General features: G+C 51.1%; 1 protein-coding gene across 1 annotated transcript in view; it reads right to left on the reverse strand.

The window, feature by feature from the left end:
- Positions 1–21,056, reverse strand: part of SLC9A8 (solute carrier family 9 member A8) — a 34,901-nt gene that overhangs the window by 410 nt on the left and 13,435 nt on the right. Inside the window, exons 6-12 of the mRNA XM_084246797.1 lie at positions 18,756–18,894; positions 17,288–17,393; positions 11,144–11,260; positions 8,957–9,039; positions 6,391–6,502; positions 3,482–3,702; positions 679–825 (exon numbers count right to left, since the gene is read on the reverse strand). Of these exons, the coding sequence (XP_084102923.1) occupies positions 679–825; positions 3,482–3,702; positions 6,391–6,502; positions 8,957–9,039; positions 11,144–11,260; positions 17,288–17,393; positions 18,756–18,894 (925 nt within the window). The remainder of the gene's footprint in view (positions 1–678; positions 826–3,481; positions 3,703–6,390; positions 6,503–8,956; positions 9,040–11,143; positions 11,261–17,287; positions 17,394–18,755; positions 18,895–21,056) is intronic.

A 21,056-nucleotide genomic window follows, 5' to 3' on the forward strand; every position in this document is an offset into this window, starting at 1 on the left:
GTGGCCTCTGGAATCAGACACTCAAGTTCTGCTCATAGTTTTGCCACATGTTGGCTGCGTGACCCGGGGTGGGGGCACCTCATTTCCCCGGGCCTCAGTCTCCCCTGCTGTCACGTGAAGTAACGGCTGCATCTCCTGCCCTGGGGTGTGGGAAAATGAAAGGAAGTAATCATGAAACGCGCCTGGCACAGCGCCTGCTCTTAGCTGCGGTGCTGACGGCAGTCGTGACGGCCGAGGGAGAAAAGGGACTCGGAAACAGAGGGGGCAGCACCCTGAAGGCCTGGGTGGGCATGAGCATGACTTCAGCAAAGTCCACCCAAGTTGTCCCTTTGACAACTGTGCCTGGAGGGAGGAAGGGGTGTCCCAGCCTCGGGCCAGGGCCTGAGGGCCTAGGGGGTCTGAAGTTCCTCAGCTCAGATTCGGGAGCTGATCCCTGTCCTGTGAGTCTACGAGGCAGGAAGACCAAACCATGCTAACAAGTCTATTAGTAAAGCAGCACTAGATCTGGCATCCCAGGAGGAACGGCAGACGCCGAGTTCCGCCGGCACACGAGTCTGAGGAGGAGAAGAGCCCGGCAGGAGGCAGCGGCCTGGCCTAAGGCACCCCGTGAGCCCCCTGCCCACCGACTGGGGGCCTCTGCAGGATCTGAGCAGGGAAGGCAAAGGATCTCCGACCCACCTCTTGGGTCAACCGCCGTGTGAAGAAGGGGTTCAGGTACTTGGCATCCAGCCACACAAAACCTTTGAGGTCCTGCCGCCTGATGTAGTGTGCTTCGTACTCCTCCTCGGTGAGCTCTGACAGGTGCTCCGACTCAATGGTGTTGCCCTGTGGGGTAGCAGAGGCCATCAGGGGGTGCCTTCTTGGAGCCCCCACACTGCACGGCCTCCACCCCGGATCACCAGGGCCCCCAACCTGTATTTTCCCATCAATGCAGGGGCCTGTGGTCAGCAAGCAGCCCCCTGAATGCCCACAGGAGGTCGGTCAGTGAAAACACAATGGAGACCCCGGACCCCACCCAGTGTAAAGAAAGGTGAAGGTCTGGGCAGGGCCAGAACTGCGAACTCTGCAGGTGACTCTAGTGTGTAGGCAGGAGCAGGAACTGACACGCTCGGCTCGCATTACCAGGGCGCTGAACAGGGAGGCGCCTTTTGTTGCTTTTTCCCTGTGGCTGCAATAGCTCCAGTCCCATCTGCAGGTCGTGTCCACACAGCGGGGAGAGCGCAATCTCCAGGGAAAGGGAGCGGGGATGAGAGGGACCACATGAGGCAGGGCAGGCCTGGGGAGGAAGGAGGCCTCAGGTGCGCCAGGCTCCAGGCCCAGAACAACCCCACCCTCTGTCGGGACCAGGATTTGAAGGTAGCAAGTTGATGGCTCTGAAACCATGGTCACCAGGCCTTTACCTGGGGATCAGGTGGGGCAGGTGAGGAGGTGGCAGAGGGAGGCGGAGAGGCATGTTGATATGGACAGGGGTTCTCAAACTCTGGCCTGTGTCAGAATCACCTGGTGAAGCCATGAAATGCTGGCCTCTAGGCCTAGCAGCAGAGTTCTCACTCAGGTCTGGGGCGGGGCCCCAGAATTTGCATTTGATTTTGTGGGTGTGGGGACCCCACCTTGATGGAGAATGGCAGTGAAGCGTGAAGGGCTGTGGAGTCTGCGGCTTAGCTGTGGTTTTGGCCTCTCCTGCCTCAATGCCCCCATCTGCAAAATGGGGATCAGGAGAGCTTCTGTCACAGCAGCCCCCAGCTGAGAGCATCAGCCTGGGCAACACCACAGCAGCCGGGTTTGATGGCCAAGGCTGGTGCAGCCATGTTTGGGTTTTGGAGAGAAAGAGAAAAGCCGTGGCAGTTTGGAGACATGCAGGTCAGGTATGAACCTGGCCGGTGCCAGTCAAGATACAGCAGAGCTCACCTGCCAGCTCCTGCATGAGGCGGTGCAGGGAGGACTGGACACACTACTGGGGTTTTGGTTTTGAACCCCGAGCTGGTTTTGAAAATGGCATCAAACAGGTTCAGCCTCCCACTGATACCAATAAGTTCAAGCAGCAAGAGCACCAATTTAGTCTTGGAAACAGCTGGTTTGGAAAATGGACCAATCAGGCTAGAAGGGAGGGTACCCCTGAAGGGAGATATCAGCAGAGGTCTAGGGAAGACTTCAGGTTACTGGGAAGAAGCTCCCTGGGAAGCCGGAGAGCCAACTCAAGGTGGCGCCTGCTCAAGAGGAGAGGCTTGGCTCGGCTTGGGAAGGCTTCAGTGGGCTTGAGAGAGGCCGCCTGGGAAGGCTTGAGTCAGCTGAGAAGGGTTGACTTGGCTTGGAAGAAGCTTCACGAGAAGTCTGGACTTTGGCTTCAGGAGGGATGCTGCTGCAGTGCGGCCTCAGCAACACCCAGGACCACCCCCAGCTGCCACAGGGGAGCTGGATCCCGGTCCACCACTTACCTAGTTCCAGGCGCCCTTCTTGCAGCTTTTGGCTTGGACTATTGGACACTGCAGACCGATCTGCGGTAGAACACCTGCCACTGGTGGCCTGGAAACTCTTATCCCAATTTCCTCTTTGTAAATAAACCCTGTTTTGTTTTTTTTTTTTCACACCCTGAGATTAAGCCGTGTCTTGCAATTATGAGTGCACGGATGAGGCGCCCACAACTGTGAAATCCCCCCGAGTGTTGCTCACTTTCACTTCCTGAGGTTCATCAAGGCACCTTAGGTCACCTTAGGACAGCTAAACAGCGCCTGTGCCTCAGAAAACATTCCCTCAGTAGCAGCTGTTCTTCCTGAGCGCAAACATCCGGGTTCTGCTACAGCCAGGCTTTGCCAATGTGGCCTGGGGATGCGGATACAGCAGCACCTGGCGACTTGTTAGAAACGCAAATTCACCCTGGAGCCCTCAGCAGCTGAGCCTTCCGTGATGGCCTCGAATAAGGGAACAAAAAAAATGTATCTCCGGATATGGATGGGAGGAGGGGCACGAAGGTGGGATGACAGGCCAGCGTGGCCTGTGCTCCCGTCAGACAGCCTGGCTCAGCCATGCCTGGGGTGGCCCGGGCAAGGAAGTGGCCGCACAGCTTGCCCGGGAGAGGCGGCTGCAGGCAGAGGTGGTGGGGTCTGGGTCTTAGCCTCCCTGCAGCCCTAGCCCAGGAGCCTCTAGTCCCAAGTGGGCTGTTGTCTGTCCTGGGTGGAGGCCCCTCTCTCGTGGGCCTCAAAGCCACTACAAACTCCATCCCCAGCCCCTAACAAGGGGCTTTCAGTAAAGGTTGGAGAATGATGTGATCTTGGAACCTTCCAGTCCTGGTCCTGATGGGGCGGTGTGGGAGGCAGGGGAGGAGAACTGCTTCCCCAGGCCATGACCCAGACACCACGCCCCAAATGAGCCATGCTCTGAACCTGGGCTCCACTTCCTCAGGTGGGGTGACCTGGGCATCCTCACAGCGCGCCTCAGCCTCACGTCCCGCCTGACCGCCGTGGCTGCCCCGGTCCCCACTCACCATCTTCTCCGTCTTGCTGAGGTTCACGTCCTTCTTGTTCCGGCGGCGGGCCTTGGCGTCCTCGATGTCCACGAGGCGGATGAGGGGCATGGTGCTGCCGCCCAGCAGCAGGATGGTGAAGAGGACGATGATGATGGTGGTGGTGCCGACCAGCTGTCGCTTCTCCATGGGCTCCAGGTCCAGGTGCAGGCTCAGGGCATAGGGGATGGCCCCCCGCAGGCCTGGGGGCAGTGAAGGACGTGAGGGGGGAGGGTGGGGAGAGGCCCCCCACCAACCCCCTGGATAGCTGGGACTCATTCTCTGAGGGAGAAGCTGCCGGAGAGAAGTGGGGCTGTGGTCGCGACCCCACCATTCCCGTCACACAGCAGCGGCCAGTGAGGCAGCCTGTCCAGGCCACGAAGCTCCAGGTGCCGCACATGAGGCTTTACGGGGCCAGAGGCTCAGGTGTCAGAAAGCTCGAGGGAACAGACAGCCCCCCCCACCCCCCACCCCCGTGCTCCAGGCGGCTGTGAACGCTCTCGGGACAGAAACCCCTCTACAATGTCCAAGTGAGGAAGCCAGACTGCAAGTGGGTGTCCCCCCAGCAAAGGACAGAAGGCGGCTGGCCCTGCCCCTCTCCTACCTGAAGATGCTGCCCAGCACAGGCCCCGCAGCACTGACCTCTGGTGGTGGCTGGAGGCGGCCGCGGACAGTGTCGCCTCTTGCTCACTCCCCTTTTTGTCCCCTTCCCAAGCTGAACCCAGGGCCCTGAACTGAGCTGGGAAACTCCCTGGCTTGCCGGCTGCCACTAGAAGGGAGATGGGGGTCCTGCCCCTGGGGAGCTCCCGGAGCTGCGGCGAAGGAGATACCAAACGGCCTTGTGAGACGGTGAGTGTCAGCAGGGAGGTGGGTCAAGCACTCAGTGACAGGCCCTGCCCCAGACATGGGCGCCGAGGCCTGACAGCATGATGGGGCCGGACGCCGCAGTTGTCCAGACCGAGCTGAGGACACGTGCGGGAGGGAAGCGGGGATGAGGTCTGGGGTGGGCAGGGCATCCCAGGAGGCTTTGCTGAGCAATGGTCTGAGCATGGAGACTGGTGCCCGGATTACCTTTGCCCCCGCCTTCTCTTTGGGGCCTCCCAGGCTGGGGTGGGTGACTCAACTCAGCCTGTCCCAGGGGCCTGCGGGTGAATGACCGGCGCGGCGCAGCACACGCACGTGGCGAGCACCGAGCGAGTCGGCGGCCCCTCGGTTACAACACCCACTGCTGTGTTCTGTGGGAGAAGGGTGCCGGCAAAGAAGCCTCGTGGCAGGAGGGTACCAAGTTCAGTCAAGACAATGAGATTAAAGTGTCTGCACGGCATCCAAGGAGGATTCAGGAACAGGAGTGTGGCTCTGAGGAAGGGCCCGGCCGGGAGTGTGGGGACCAGAGGGGAGTGGAGGCCGAGGGACAGATGGTTCGTGAGAACCCCAGACCCGAGGGAGGTCTGGGACTGACTCCTGAGGAAGCCAGTGTTTGAGGGGTCAGGAGAAGAGGAGGAGAAGCTGGGGGGAGCCTCAGGAGCCCTCAGGGGAAAGGCCTGGGGCAAAGGACACGGGGAAGAGGGCCTCGGCTAGAAGGCACGAGGGCAGGGGAGGAAGGAGCCCAAAGCCAAGGAGGTGGGCGGGACGGGGCTGCCAGGGGCCCGGCGGGTCTGGCTGCAGGAGGCTGCTGCTGACCTCGATCGGGTCAAGTCCTGCCCAGGAGCCAGGCGGCGAGGAAGTGGAGAATGTGGGTGAGGTCAGCCCAAAGAAGTCGGACTGTGACGGGAGGGCGTGGGGAGCGGCTGGAGGGGCTGTGGGGCAGGATTTGGTTGAGGCGGTTGTTTTTTGGCTGGAAGGAGAATCTTCACCTGTTTAAATGATAATGGGAGGAGCCAGCAGGGGTGGGGGATCCAGGAAAGAGCTGGACACCAGGGGAGGGAGGCTCAGGAGGGCCTGGGAGCGGATACTCGGCCAAGAGCCCTCACTGTGTAAAATGCTCCCCCTTCCCCATGGAGGGGACTGGACTTTGAGATTTTCAAGACCTTGGATCTTAAGCACTTTACAATTTTTTTTTAGCAATGTTGTTTTTCTCATGGGTAAAAAAGATTGAGAACGAAAGGTTTCCCTTACAACACACACTCGTGTATCCCACTGACATATGTATGTATTTTGAACAGATATTTTTGAAAATGAATTCTGAGAGATTTACAGATATGATGTTAGGTAGGAAATAGCTTCTAAAACATATTGCTATACCCCAACCCACATGGGAATATTTTAATTATACTATTTAAGAAAGCACAAAGAACTGTATGTATTGCTCAAAAATAAATGTAAAGATGCCTAAGGAAAAAAAAATAAAGATGCCTAAGGATCTAATGTGTTTGGAGCCAAAGATTTAGGAAATCACTGGCAGCCTTTAAAAAAGTAGAGGAATACATTGAAGAGGAACTGAAATGTTCAAGCAGCCTAGAGGAGACACATCCAGCCTGGCCTGGAGACAGATAAGTTTAAACGCTGAGCCTTTATCTGCAGCCTAGAAAGCTTGCAGGCGAGGGAGCGCTTGGCCGGGCTGCCCTGTCGTCAAGGAGGGTGGACGGAAGGAGGGCAATTCCTGGCTCTGCAACACACAAGCCCTTTGCCCTGGAACCTCAGCTTCCTCCCCTGCAGCGCAGATGCCACCCCCTTGTGGCAGCACTGTGGGGAGCGAGCCCGAGCTACTACTGTTAAGGGCCTCACCCAGGGCCTGGTCACCGTCCTTGCCTGGTAAGTGGGGCTGGTGGCGTGCGTGGGTCACGAGGAACACGTGCTTTCAAAGGCTGAGCGAAGGGCCTCGCTCTCCCGCACAGGCGCTGGTGCCTTTGTGGGGGTGCTTTCCCTCCACGGTCCCCTCCGACGGGACTTACCGCTAAACCACATGATGAACATCATCTTGGGTGTAATTTTATGATCGCGGAAGAAATTCAGGAGGTAGGAGAGAGGGAAGATGTTCACCGCTCTGCCAAACAGCACAAGCACCTGTTAGAAGCAACAAACAAAGTCTTAGACGGAAACCCGGCTCTTGGTGTGGAAGCCCGCGGAAGCTCAGGCAACACCCATGGGCAGCACTCCCCTGGGCACAAGGCTTCAGAGCCCGCTGGGGGCACTTCTGTGTCTGGGAAAGGATGGAGCTCTGTGGCTCAGTAGTCAGAGGGAGGATGAGCAAAGCGGTGACAGTGCACAGAAGCCAGAGCAGAGGGGCAGGACTACCCAGACCTCTGGGAAGGGTAACCTCACACCTCCCGGGGTGTGGCCAGCCTGGGGCAGGCTTGTGCTAACCAGTCCCCCAGCTGGCTGGCCTGCTCTGGTGGAGAGTCAGGTGTTCTGCCTCTTCTGGGGGTGGGGGAGGGCACTGCCCAGGGAAGGAGAGAGGCTGAGAGGGGCCTACCTGCTATGAACATGAATGTAAATGCTGCTCCTGGAGCAAGAACGCTGGGCAGGTTCTAAAGAGCCCCCGCCCACACTCACGCCAGCTGCTGAGCCGGGCTTTCGGCCTAGCCCTCTCCAGGGCATGATCTGGAGCATCACGTGAAGTTTTATTATCTAAGTGGATTCTTAGAACTACTTATTAATTTGCTCTCACTTTCTTCATGCTGGCTCTCACCATAACTAAGTAGAGAAAAGGAGCGGGCGTGAGGCTCTCGGCTTATTTGAACAAGCACACTGAGCTGAGTGCGCTTTGCACCGCGAGCCTGGGAGTCTTGCAGTGCTTGCTCATACTCAGGCAACAGTTCCGTCCTGGGCGGCATGCTCAGGGTCTGCACACACTGCCTTGTCAGGTTTTGGTCCTTGCAAGGGTCTTATGAAGTAGGTGTCACTGTCTCCATTTTAGAGGCGAGGAAACTGAGACAGAGAAAGGTTTAGTGGTCCACGCTGACCAAGGCAGGAAGCAGCGGAGCCAGGCCTCAAACCCACTTCAATCCCTCAAGCCCATGGCCTTGACCACCAGGCCAAGTCTGAAGGGCGGGATGCATAATCTGCCTGAGAGCTCCTCGAGCGGGCAGAGCCCGCCCGACCGTGTGCTCAGGGCAACTGAGTAACCGTCCTAGGACAGACACACATTCTCCCAGCCCACAGCTGAGCCAGTCACTGCTCCACCCACTGAAATGGAATCTTCCATGCCTACACTTGTGTTTCAGGTTTGACCAAATGTGGCCCCATTTACCTGGTGCCACACTAAAAACTAGTATATTTTCCACAAAAGACTTCTGCTGCTGTTCTCTCGTCCTCTCTTGGAGGACAGTAACAGTGACAAAGCAACGTGCTCTTGCTGATTAAGAGGTGGAAGTGCTCAGATTACCAGGAGAAGCATCTTCTCTGTCTCAGTTTCCCCATATACCTAAGAGGTAGGTAGGCCTTGCTGCTTTACACATCATAGGTGACAGTGCTAAAAAAAAGCTTGCCTCTCAATGGCTGGGTTTTACAGTTGGTAGTGAAAGTTACCAACTGAAGATGGGTTATGGTGATTCAACAAGATGCACTTCTTAAGTGCCTTAAATTAAGAGGATCTAAAAAGACAAGAAAGAGGTCAAATTAGGGACCAGAGTATGAATCAGCAACAGAGCCAAAAGGGGATAAGCTCACACAGTGGGGACAGAGACCCAAGGAAGACAAGGGAGCTGGGGACACCAGGTTGAATGCCCGGGTGCTTGAAGTGTTTGAGTTACTTTGATCAGCTGCCTGAGGGAGCTGGACCTTCCTTTAGATGCTAAATAATTTCCTCCATGCCATTCCCAAAAAGGATTTGATTCTACTGCAAATGATCAAGCTACCTTTTCCTTTTTAAAGTTTATTTTTAATTAGTCTCCTACTGCTACCCCCCAAGTTTATATAACACTGTTTCCCAAACCTTCTTTATGGGAAGAATCATCTGGGATGATTCCTCTGGATGAATCTCCAGGGGAGGAAGAGACTGGTAATCTTTAAACAAGTGTTCAAGGTCATGTTTATAGATGGAAACATTTGAAGGAAACCACAGTAAGAAGCATATGCATTATGCATTATCCAGAAAAAAAGAAGAAATCATCCTCAGTTCTACAAGCACTGAGAACACTTGGCTGTATTTTCTTTACATACTTCTTTTTTCTATGCGTAATGTTTTTACATGGCTATGATCAATTACATATGTAATCCTGCAATCTGCTTTTATCACCTAACATAGAAACACCAAGTTGTACTCTTAAAGATGATCATAACATTTAAAGTCACTTATAGTGAGAAAACCAAGAATATCTTTTCCAGAGATATTCACTTAATTCCATCCCTTTTCATTTTATTGTATGTTTGTGATTTTTTTAAAAAGAAATTATAAAACGGAAGAGTGTCTATGTAGCTGTTGACATTGAATCGTTAACAGTTACATATATGGATCCAGAACACATGGTTATTGAGCTACAGATAAGTAAGTAAATAAAAATCAAGGAAAATACTTACTATGCACCAGATGACAAAGGAAATTTCAAACTTGTGAGGGAAACTAAAAATGGACAGGCCAAGAAATGCAAAGACACATGTTTCTGAAACAAACCAAAGAATGGATTATTCAGCCCCAACTATTTTTTTTCCAATAAAGCTCTAAATTGTTAGCAAGCAAACATTCAGAAGTAAGCCAGAATTTGATACTGCACGTTGCTTATTTTCTGGAAGATTCTACAGCCAACACCTTGGTCAAACTTGGATTCCCTCATTCTTTTTTATCATACAAGCAACATGTGCTTGCTATGCAGAATCTCCTAAATTAATGAGTCAACTGTCAAATACTCTTGCAAATAAATACTCTCCCATCTGGAGATGATGATAAATATATGAATCTGTCCATTTGCTGAACACTGTGATTAGCGAGGATCCCGACTGTGGCAAAGTGGCAAAAATTCAGAGCAAATCACTGCAGGCGCCTCATGGCTAGTGTGAAAGGGCCTTTGTTAAGAGTCCTGCCAGAGTGGACAAAGCCGAAATGCCACTGCCAGGTTCGGAAGACGCTCACTCCCAGCAGGACTGGCAGGAAGAGACACGTTCCCACTCTTGGCTCCATGCCACGGTCCAAACAGGCTGGCATTTACTCTCACTGGACAAGCAGTCGCTTGTGCAGCCTAAGAAGAGGCACCTTCTGCATTCCCAGCACCGGGCCTCTGCTTAACCTGTGGTGTCCTCCCAGGACAGCCCAAGACCCAGGGAGACAAAGACTGTCTTTTAAAATAGGCGAAGATCATGAATCGGTGAGGCGATGTTTTTGCTTCAAACATGTCCTTTCAGATCAAGGCTGCAGTCTGCACGGTATACTCACCCTCCTTGCCCTTGAACTTTTTCTCATCTAATAATACTTCTGTGATCTGAGTCAGCTCATGGAGAGCACACTCAGATCTGCATTACGCTTTCCCAGGCCAGCATCGATTCTATTCCATGGATATGTCATGGTTAACTAACGAGTCCCGTCGATGCACATTTAGACTGTTCCACCTCTGGTCACAGGCTAAGTTCCTGGTGGTAGAACTGCTGGGTCGGAGAACCTGTGCCTGTTAAATGCAGAGCGATTCTGCAAGGACTCCAAAAGATGGCGTTGGTACCCGCCGTCCACAGGGCCTGCCTTGCACACGCCCTTGCCAGAGCGGGGTTACCAGACCTAAAATCTGCCAGTCTATGGGCACCACATAGAATTTGATGGTGTCTGGCGTCACATTCCTTCCATTGTGAGGGTCGGGGGAGAGTGTTCAGCCACAGTTTTCTGAGAGCAGTGCCATGGGAAAAACACACACGGGCCCAGAAAGAGGCAAGCCCTGGCTACAGACTCACTTGGTAGCTGTGAGCCTGTGGGCACCTGCCTCTTGAAGTCTCTGCACAGCCTGCCCTACTTGCTAGGGCACGGCAGTGTGTAACTAGGGCTTTAAAATGAGATAAGCCCCACAGAAATGCCAGGGCTAACAGGCGACAGTAAGGGCACAGGCACTTGGGGTCCAGTGAGAGAGTGGGTCCTTCGCTCCTGGGTATAAATGAGGGAGGAGTATGCAGGGTCACTGGAGTGGGGGGAGCAGGACCGCACCCTGAAACTGCTTACAGGAAATGGTCGTCATGGCAGACCATGGCCCACCAACCAGCCTCATAAAAAATCTCCGCAAGTGCTGCCCTTCAAAGGTGCGATTGTGAAAGGTCCTGTGGACCAGTTGGGGAAACGCTGCCACTACATCCTTCTCTCAGAAACTTACAATGCATGTTAGCTGACAAGAACTTGTTAAATATTATTACCCCCAGTATTCACCACCTACTTTGATTACGGAGTCTACTTTCACCTAACCATCAATATGTCTTCCAGAGAATATCTTTTTGGAAAGATTCAGTTAATACATTGAAAATGCATACATCTCAGATGTTCATAATTAGTCCTCACTGTCTTCGGTCTTAAAACTGTAGGTGTCAAAAGTCCTATTTATTAGGTATTCCGTTTCCTCCATGGAATCAGAACACCAGAGTGATAAATGCAAGAGAAATGAGTGCAGTATCTGGCTCTGAGGAATTCGGCTTCCTGTCTGCCGGGGAGAATCCCAACTGACTCCTCAAACAGGGCAAGAAACAGCGATTCATGCTGGGGAGGTCGGGGTAGGGGAGCCACACAGAGGCAGAACTCACCGCACAAGAAGGCCACGGTCCGCAGGGTCTGCTGCATGAGGATCTGGGTGACCGGGGACAGGTTATGGTGCGTGTAGTGAGACATCACGATGCCCGAGAACAGGATGGCCATGATACCTAGAGAGGGCGCAAAGCACATGGGCATGAACGGGGCTGAGGAGCACTGCCGTGTGGTGCCCAAGAACCTCTCGCCACAGGCCCTGGAGCCCACAGTGCTGGCATTCTGAGGACAAGGAGGAGGCACTCTGCTCTCCCAGTCTGATGACAGCTGCCCTCAGACACCATGGTGGAGGTGGGTGGGCACGGATTTGGCCAGGCTGGGCACCTGGTCACCAGGGCTGCTTTTGACACTGGCAAAGTGGATATTGTTGCATTGGTGACCCCTTTGAGGACCTCTGCTACCCAGTGTGCACATTTCATATGACTCCACCCATGGCAAGTTCATTGAGCAGAGGAAGCTTGTCACCAAGGGAATGCCCACCTCCACCTTCCAAGAGTGAGAGCCCACTGGCATCAAACAGGGTGATGTGGTTTCTGGGTTCTTCACTACCTTGGAGAAGGCTGGGGCTCACTTGAAGGGTGGGACCACAAGGGCCATTTCTGCCCCTTCTGCTGATGCCCCCACGTTTGTGATGAGCATAAACAACTCCCTCAAGATTGTTAGCAACACCTGTACCACCAACCACTTGGCCCCTCTCTGAGGTTACTAACCCACGATGACTGGCATTGTGGAGGGCTCCTGACCACAGTCCGTGTTGTCACTGCCACCCGGAGGACTGTGGATGCCCCTCTGGGAAGCTGTGTGGTGATGGCCCTGTGACAAAAGGGAAGAGACCAGGACCTGGGCCTGGAGCTCATCTCGGGGTCCAAACCGCAGGAAGGCTGGGATGGCACTGATCTTAAGGTGCTCCCTTCCTTACTTGCACTTCAATGCTGGAAGTTTCTGGCTCCTGAGCTTCCAAGGGCTTAGTTTCACCGGGCTGCTTTGAGAGGGGTTATTGATTTGCTGGCCAAGCTGAGACTTTGTAGTTCTTCCTTTGAAGTAAAAGTCAACCCCGGAGGAGCTGGGGCCACATTTAAGTTGTGACGTGAGCGGCCTCCCATCCATGTGGCTGTTCTGCCACAGAGAGGTCGTTCCACAGCCCACGGGCGTCCCGGCATGAGGCAACCACTCCAGAGAGCCAAAGACGCAGGCAGTCGTGTCTGACAGTGGAACGTGGACATTCCCTTGGGACCGAACGTCCTGAGAGCCCCTGCTAGAGCCCCAGGGAGCTGCCTGCCAGCGCCCAGGCCTGTCCTCCTGAGCATTCTGCAGGAGGCAGGTGGAGTGCGGAAGAGGTTTGGCTGGCCAGTTTCACTAGAACAGGGGTGCGAATCTCAGACTCCTTAGGGGCCAGACAGTAAATATCAAAGTAATAAGTGGGTGAGCAGCACATGGTGGAAAAGGCACAAGCTTCCCCCACCTCGCCCCCACCAAAGTGCTGGCAGCAGCCCCGTGAGATGGGACCAGGTGCTGAAAAGTCTTCCTTCTGATCGTTTGAGAGATGCCAGAAATCTGTTTTTTATGGGAAATCACCCAATTTGTAATGATGGCAACAAATTCAAATGCTGGAAAATTTCCTGTATGGATAAACAAACCCCCGCTGGGGGCTGAGTTCGGCAGCATGAAGATGACGGTCTGCCTAACGCAGGTGCACTGCCAGCCACTACCTACCACCTCCCCGGGCTGGTCTGGGTGGGCATCCCAGAGTTTTGGGGGCCGAGGGAAAGAGGGGAAGGAGTGGGGGCAAAAGCTTTAGCACCTCCCGAAGCAAAGGTGACTTCTCTGCCACCCAGAGAACCCTCCTCCGCTGCAGCTGCCACCGGCACTGGCTGTAAAAACACCACCCGTAAGTGGCGCCATCAGGCCTCCTGCCGGAGATAAAAGGCATGGGTATTTTTGAAAGGGCCCGTGAGGAAGAATGCCTGAGACATTTACTGCTTTTAGAAGGCAACATCACGTAAGGAAGCAGATTGCAGTCCAGCAAAACGTTTGGTCAGCCGTTGGGAAGGAAGGAAGAAAAGCAGCAAGGGAGGGAGGGGGAAGGAAATCTATTCCTATTGTAGTTGCTGTTAAAGCCATTGTGTTAAATGTAATAAAGGGGCCCACAGGATGGTTTCCGCTACGCTGTACCGGGCTGTGGGCAAAGGCTGAGTCAACTCTTAGTGAGTTTTCTTGTAAATTACTCAATTACAAACATATTTTGTTATAAATCACCCAGACTCAGAGGTTTAGAGTAAAACAAGGAATCTCCTTTGATACCAGGTGCCCAGACGTTAACTATTACTAACACTTTGATATGCAGATACTAATTCTTTCACCACGCTGTTATGAAGTCTATGTTTAAAAAGTTAATAAACAGGATCTGTTGCATCCTTGCTCTGGATTAGCAGCAGTATGGTTTTTGAAAGGCTTCCAACACTTCCCTGTGCACTTACCTGAACCCATCTCACCTAGGCCTATGGGGCCTGGGCCCCTGTGCATCTGCATCTGCAGTTTTCCCTACCAGGCACCCCTCCCCCCCCCCGCCTCTCCATGGCCGGGCCTGCATGCCACACAGGTCTCAGAGGACACCTTTCTGACCCTTATCTCATGCTGCTCCGGAGTTACTTTCTTCACATCATTTTTCCCGCCCTGAAATGATCCTAAGGGCTTCTTCACCTGCTTACTGTCTCCCCTCTGCAGGCGCAAACCTGACTTCTCTTGTTTGCTACCTGACCCTGATTGCAGGGATAGTTCTCAGCACGGGGTAGGCAATTGATAAAATATTTACAGCTTTCCCCCACTATCTGAAAGTAGAATGCTATTTGGTATTACTTGGTAGGTTACTTTTGGGTCTGGGAAAGCTATTACCATTAATTTATATAGAATTTCCTGAGCATTCCCAAACCCCCATACAGGGAAAACCTGTATTTATTGAATGAATGAATGAATGAATGAATGGCTTTCCAACTTTCTTAACGGGACAAAAGGGGAAAACAGGACAAAGCAGGATGTATGGTCACCCCTAGCGACACACTGACACAACCTTTCCTCCTTACCACAGCTCAGAGTGGCTCTTAGGTCTGTTTCATAAAGGAAGTAGAGGCTCAGAGCTATTGAGTGCTGCCTGAAGTCATACACGAATGAGAAGGGGGCTGAGGGCTCACACCGGGTCTGTCTGGTGTCTAACCGCAATGTTCAGAAGAAGGGGGCGCAGTAAATGATTTGTGGGGTGCATGTCCAGCTCACTGGCATTTGTAACCACTCACTCTGTCCTTGGTGAGAATGAAAAGAGGAGGTGGTGAGGCAGCAGCGCTCCTATCCACATTCCTACTGGGGCTGGAGGGCCTCACCAGGCCTGTACATGCTGCTCTGGACACACGCATGACAAAAATCCCAGCAGCAAAGTGTGGCCCAGCTGCACCCATCACCCAGAGGCCATGTGCATTGCCCTACCTCCCCTCCCCACCAGCTCTTGCTCTTTCCACCCCGTTAGCATGCGTAGCCGGACCCCCTCCAGAAATGAAACCCCTACAGCCCCAAACATGGCCTCTCTGAAAGAAAAATGAGAAGAACAATTGCTTGTTTTAGTCACAAATTCCAAAAGGATACATGAAATATCTCTCTGCCACCAGGTACTATTTGTTCCTTTCAAAGGAGTAGGGAACAATTTAGAAAAACAGGTAAATGGAGCCAAGTGACTCCAGGTAATGTTCATGTCCGTGCCAAAATTCATGCATGATAAGAGAGGGGACTTGATGGCAGATACAGGGATGAGATTATCCAAGAGAACTGGCTTGGGATGAAAAAAAAAGTAACCCTGAGGTTTACAAAGGGTTCTCTCATGAAAATGGCCAGAAGCCTCTGTGCTTCCTCCTTGGCAAGATACGCTCCAGGGAACCCTGTGCTGCTCCAGATAGCGCTTGTGGGAAGGAGAATTCCATTCAACAGAGTCATTAAAAACCACCGGGACTTCCACTTTGCCCATAAAGACATAAGTGCTACGCAAACTGCTGTCCAGTCATAAATAACTAGAAAGCCTGATAGAAGGGGGAGGGCTGTGATTTCTGACCGAAGGGAAACAAACAGGGTGGCCGTTCCTCCCACCAGCCCCCGCCCAGTGCACTGCCTAGATGGAGTTTCCAGACTGAGGCTTAGGGAAGCAAAACCCAAACTGAACCTTGCAGTCCCAGTGTCAAGGAGATCAGCAAGTTGGGGGAGGAGGCCAAAGCAGTTGGAATACCAGTGAGGCGGCGTGGCACAGGAGAGCTACAGAGAGTGGCAGAAGGGGCCTCTTGAACCTTTGATACTGATCTGGTACACAGGTCAGGTGACAGCCCAATGGGCTGGGGAGAGAACCACTAAAAGGGAACAGGTAGAACAACGCCCAAAGCAGATACAGGACTGGGAACAGTTTATGTTCTCACCAGCCCAAGTGGACTGACCTTATAATACATGATAGCCACGAGGCAGAGTTCTCAGAGGCCACTGCCTTGGTTTCCTGGGCTACTTTGGACTTGCCCTTTGCACAACGTTTAAAAGTAAACCTCAGGGGCCTCCCTGGTGGTGCAAGGGGTTAAGTCTCAGTACTATCAAGCTATTGGGAGCGTGAGTTTGATTCCCAATTCCTGGCCAGGGAGCTGACCCACATGGCGCAGCAGACATCTCCTGACTCGCCCACTGCTCCCCTTAGCAGTGTATTTTGGCAGATCTGCTCCCCACTGTCTCTGATGAATCCTCTCACCCCTTGCGCATCTGGCCTACACCCCAGCTCTTATATGCATAAAATTAAAAAAATCTTAAAAAAAAAGTAAACCTCAAAAGAATTAAACAAATTTGAAGCAAATTAGATACATGGCAGAAAAAGCCCAGAATTCTATGAAGGAATACCATAAAATCTAGTTTGAACAACACAAAAAAGTTCACAATGACTGGCATTCCATTGTAAATTAACAGACAAACAAAGTGCAGGCAAAGATGACTTATAAACAGACCTAGAATTGACAGAGATGATGGAATTAGCAAATAAGGACATTTAAACAGCTATTGGAAATATGATTAGGAATGTAGAGACAACATGAAGAAAGAAAATGGAAGATATAAAAATGACCCAAAGGGAACTTGTGTAGATGACTAACACAATATCTGAAATGAAAAATGCACTTGCTGAGAGTAGCAGGACTGAGCAGGGCCAAAGAAAATATTAGTGAACTTGAAGACACAGCAACAGAAGGTAGTCAAAATAAGCACAGAGAAAAATGTCTTAAAATTAAGGCAAAGTGTATTGTGAGGTGATGACATGTTATTCTGAAAGGAGAGGGAAAACAGAAAAACTGCTTAAAGCTATGGGTACAAATTGACCAAATTCAACAAAAAGCTATAATCTCACATTAAATAAATGACCCAAGGAGCTCAACAAGCTCCAAGAAAACCACATCAAGGCACATCAAAATCAAATTGCCACACAGCTATCAGCAGGACTGAACTTTTAAAATTGAAAGTAAAAGTTGAAGGGAGTTTTGGGAAGGAAGTCTAGAGACTTTGAAGTCACTTGGTGGTTTCTAATAAAGTAAAATATATATTAACCATTTGACTCAGCAATCACACTCCTAGGTATTTTATCCAAGATAAACCAAAAGATTTGCACAAATATTTGTAGCTAAAATCTGGAAAACCTCAAAATATTCTTCAAATGATCAACAGCTAAAATATAGACTATGTGCAAAAACATGTCTCTCAAGAACACTATAACTCAGAGAGAGGACTACATATTACATGATTTCTTTTTTATGACAGTCTGGAAAAGGCAAAACTATGGTGACAGAATGCAGATGAATGGGCGCTAGGGCTCAGGGATTGACTGCCCTTGGCCCCGACCTTTGAGTGAAGGTCCTTCAGAGGCCTTGTTCTGGAGAGAGGCAGCATGGATGTGGTGTTTTGATCTCTGCTGCAGGGTGGTTGGTAAAGAGGAAATCACACTGAGCTCCTGGATCCAAGCAGGTCTACCCCCAGGTGTATCCTGGGGCACAAGGGAGTCCCCTTTACTGCCTAAGCTCTTGAGTCATAACTTACTTTTGGGACTGGGCCCGTGCCCTCACATCTCCGTGTGCTCTGACACTCACCTGAGAGGGAGATTCCTTCCGCGAGCCCATAGGGAAGATAAGCGAAAATGATCATCATGCCAAACTCCAAGGAAGGTGTTTTCCTTAGGTCAATATGCTTTAGCACATAGAAGACAATTGTCAAGGCAAAAGAACCCCAAGACAGTGGACGGGCAGCTTGGAGAAGTCACAAGCCTGCGGCCTCCCAGCACAGAGATTCTGGGGCATCCCAGGGAACAACTGAACATTTATCAGAATTTAGGAAATTTTTCTTGGTTGGGAGACTGTTGTTATGAACAAGGGAACCTGACAAAGTATTAAGCTTAAAACATAAATTCCCGACACGAGTGGGAGGGGAGGAACGAGAATCAGCCCGCCTCAGTTCACTTTAACACGCTGACTTGCTGGGCTGGGGACACGCAGGGGCTGCAAGGGCAGAGCTGGGCCCGACCAATCTTTTACCTCTTCCGAAGACGTGGGGTGAGATCACTAATGGGGTTTCCACGGAAGGACCTTTCTTCCTGTCCTGGAAATTTCTAAACTCACATTCCTGTGAAGAGAGCCTTCTGCATGTTCAAACACGGTTCACATGCCTAAGTGTACACCTGTCTACTCAGCTACGTCCCAATGCTGCTCCTCTTTTTTACTAAAAATAGAAATATGGAGGAAAATGCTGAATTGGAAGAAAGTCGACTCCTTTCTGTTTATTGGTACAACATGAGAAGCTGTCAGCCAACTCAAGTGAGCCTTTAGACTTCTGGACAAAGGAGCTGAAGGAAAATTCAACAGGATGGCAGACAGACATGCCTCTCGTAGGCAAAGAGGCTTTTCCGGCCATCTGTGAAGCAACCCGTGTGGAGGGGGGCCGGTGGCCATCTCTGTGTGATGCAGTCTGAGGCTGGCATAGTGTCTGTTTCTCTGTTAGTCATGAAGACTCTCCCACAGCAATAAATGTGTCACTGGCTCATCAACAGGCCACCTTCCTTCTCTGACTGGAAAATCTTATGGGCTGTCAGGCAACAAAATCAGTACCAAGAGCTTAGATGGCACTCGCCTTGAAAGTCTCTTTTCCAGGCCTCCCAGATGAACACTTTCAGTGGGGTAAAGATTTTCTCATCCTGACATTTTCAACGGAAATTAAATCTCAATTTCCTGAGTGTGAAAAATGAAGCAGCATGAAAATGAAAATCATCTGACTGTAGTTAGAGTCTGAGAACTGAGGAGCCCCCACCACAAACGGATCTGATTTCCAGCAGCACTCAAGCTTTTTGGGCTTTGAAAAATGACATCTTAAATTTTATATGCTAAATAAAAAATATCTTTGAGTTTAAAGTGTTGCTCAAACCAAAATTAAACATGAAAATCCCTTCTTCAAACAAGCCACAGATGAAAATTGGCCCCCTTAAAGAAGAAGAGAAAATGGCTAGAGATGGAATGTAATTAAGAATCGGCTTCTCAGCCATGTGTGTTCATCATATTAAAAGGATATTAATGCAGAGATTAAGCCGGTGAGGGTGCCGAGCGCCGCTGAGCCAAAGAACATTTTGAGGAAGTAGCCAAGGGCTTGTAAAAATGTTTGCCACCCACTGACATCTGACATATTTTTTCTTGTTAAACCTTCAGCTGTGCTAGGAAATAAGAAAAAAAAAAACAAAACAGAAAGAAGTTAAAATGTTATAGACAGTTATTCAAAATTAACTTAGAACTTGAAAATTATTATTTGCTTATTCTTTCATTCATTCATTCCATCATTTAGTTGGTTAGGGATAACATCTGCTTGTTTACTTACTTTGTTCCAGGCACTGTGTTAGCTTCTGGGGGGTTAGATATGAGAGTAGAGTCCCTGCCTGCGAGGAGCATCCACAGTCTAACAAGGGAGAAAACCAAGTTGGGAACTAACTACCATCAGTGGTCAGGGTGGAGACCAGTAGGAGCACAGGGCTGGCAGCTAACTCGGACTGGTGTGGGTCAAGGAAGGTTCTGGGTGACATATGGGCTGGGTTTAGATTTAGGCTAAAGTGTCAATCAAGTGATGAAATGAGGGAATGCATCTTCCCCGAGGGAACAGCATGCACAGAGGCAGGGAGCCCAAGAACATGCAGCACATTCTGGAGGCATTCACATACATAGGTGAGCATGGATAAAATACAGAACAGGTGTGGGTGGGGGGGCCTGAGATGCGGGTGGGGAGGACAGTGGCAAGAGATCAGGCAGAGAGCATCAGGTGGCAGTGGGATCTGTGGGAGACTTGCGATGAACCATGCTAAGGAGTTGGGGCTGCACCCTGGAGGCCCTGGGGAGCTATGGGAAGTGTGTGTTGGGAAGGGGTATGGTCCTGTGATAAAATAGGAAATTGAGGTCATGGCATGAAGTCAGATTAGAATGGGGCCCCCTAAAGAAGTGCTATCGGGTACCAAATGGGAGGGTGGATTTAAGGCATCACAGAGGAAGAATTAAAGAACTTTCCTTTCATAGTAACAGGGCAAAGTAAAACATCAGGAGGCATTAAATTTAATTGTTGGTTTTATCCCCAAAGGGAAAGTCATTGTGCCATTAACATGCAGTTACTCTCGCTAAATATCTTCCTCCTGCTGATGCTACCTTCAGACTATCTCTCAAATCCATCCATGTCTGTTCCTCCCCCTCCCCCACCCTCCCCTCATGGCAGGGCTAATGCTCTGCTCCCCCCTCTCTCAGCATCCTTGTCTTCCTACTGACCAACCCATCCTCCACTCTGTGCTTTGAATGACCCCTTTAAGATACATTTGATCAGGTTAAAAACCCATCAACAGCTCCCTGCTGCAGTTTAGGAAGAAGCCCAGGCTTCAAAGCAGGACCTGGCTCCCCTCCACACCATATCTCGCTCCCTCATTCAGGGTGGGGCCCCACTGTCACGGACACCTCCTTGTAGCTCATCTTCCCAGACCCTAGCTAGCTGCCTGGTTTGTCCCTGAGAACCCAGGGTCCATGTCGCTACCTCTGGAACCCCCACCCTGACCCCGTCAGCTCAATGACAGGCTCTCCTGGTGCCTGACTTCTCCACAGTGCGTGAAAACTAATGAACCGCTCCAGGAGGACCAAGCCTTTTCTCCCTTGTCCACTGCCACATGTCCAAGGCCAAGGGCAGAGCTGGCACACAAAAGACACCCAATGGATTCTGCAGAATCAGTAAATGATACAAAGACTGGTCAGCAGTAAGAGTGAGCGTCATTGGCCTTTCGTGACCTGGTGTGATTTTTTAGTAGGATAATCTCTGATAAAAGGGTGTCTCTGTCTTTCATGGAGTCATAGCACAGTGTGATATAATAAAGGTTCTGAGAAGTCTTGCCAAAAGTTAATCTGTTTTTACACAAGAATTTTCCAAACTCAACTGAATGCATGATCTTCCATGCCCTCTCTCTCTCAGCAGATTAGAGTCACATCCCACCTTCAGGGACGCTAGGCGCCAGCAAAGGCTCTTACTGGGAAAGTGCTTTTGAAGGCTAAGGTCACCTTGGATCTGGACACATGCCAGATGTCCACCTCCCCCCCATGCCTCTACCATCCCTGCACTCAGGCTGGCATCACTGCTTCCTTTCCATGCAGAGGAGGCTGAGGCCCAAAGGTGGGAGGGGGGCAGGGGTGGGGGGAGAGGTCCCACCAAGGTGAACAGCAGAGGCCAATGAATTCTGAGCTGAAGATAAAAGAAAATAGAATCTGAACTCTTTCTGGCCTGGTAATTTTCTACATTTTATTTTTCTAGGTCACGTTTTTTACATCTTAAAGAATAAAGACAATGCGGCTCCAGGAT

The sequence above is a fragment of the Talpa europaea genome (genome assembly GCF_964194135.1).
Source record: "Talpa europaea genome assembly, chromosome: 11".
Classification (NCBI taxonomy): Eukaryota; Metazoa; Chordata; class Mammalia; order Eulipotyphla; family Talpidae; genus Talpa; species Talpa europaea.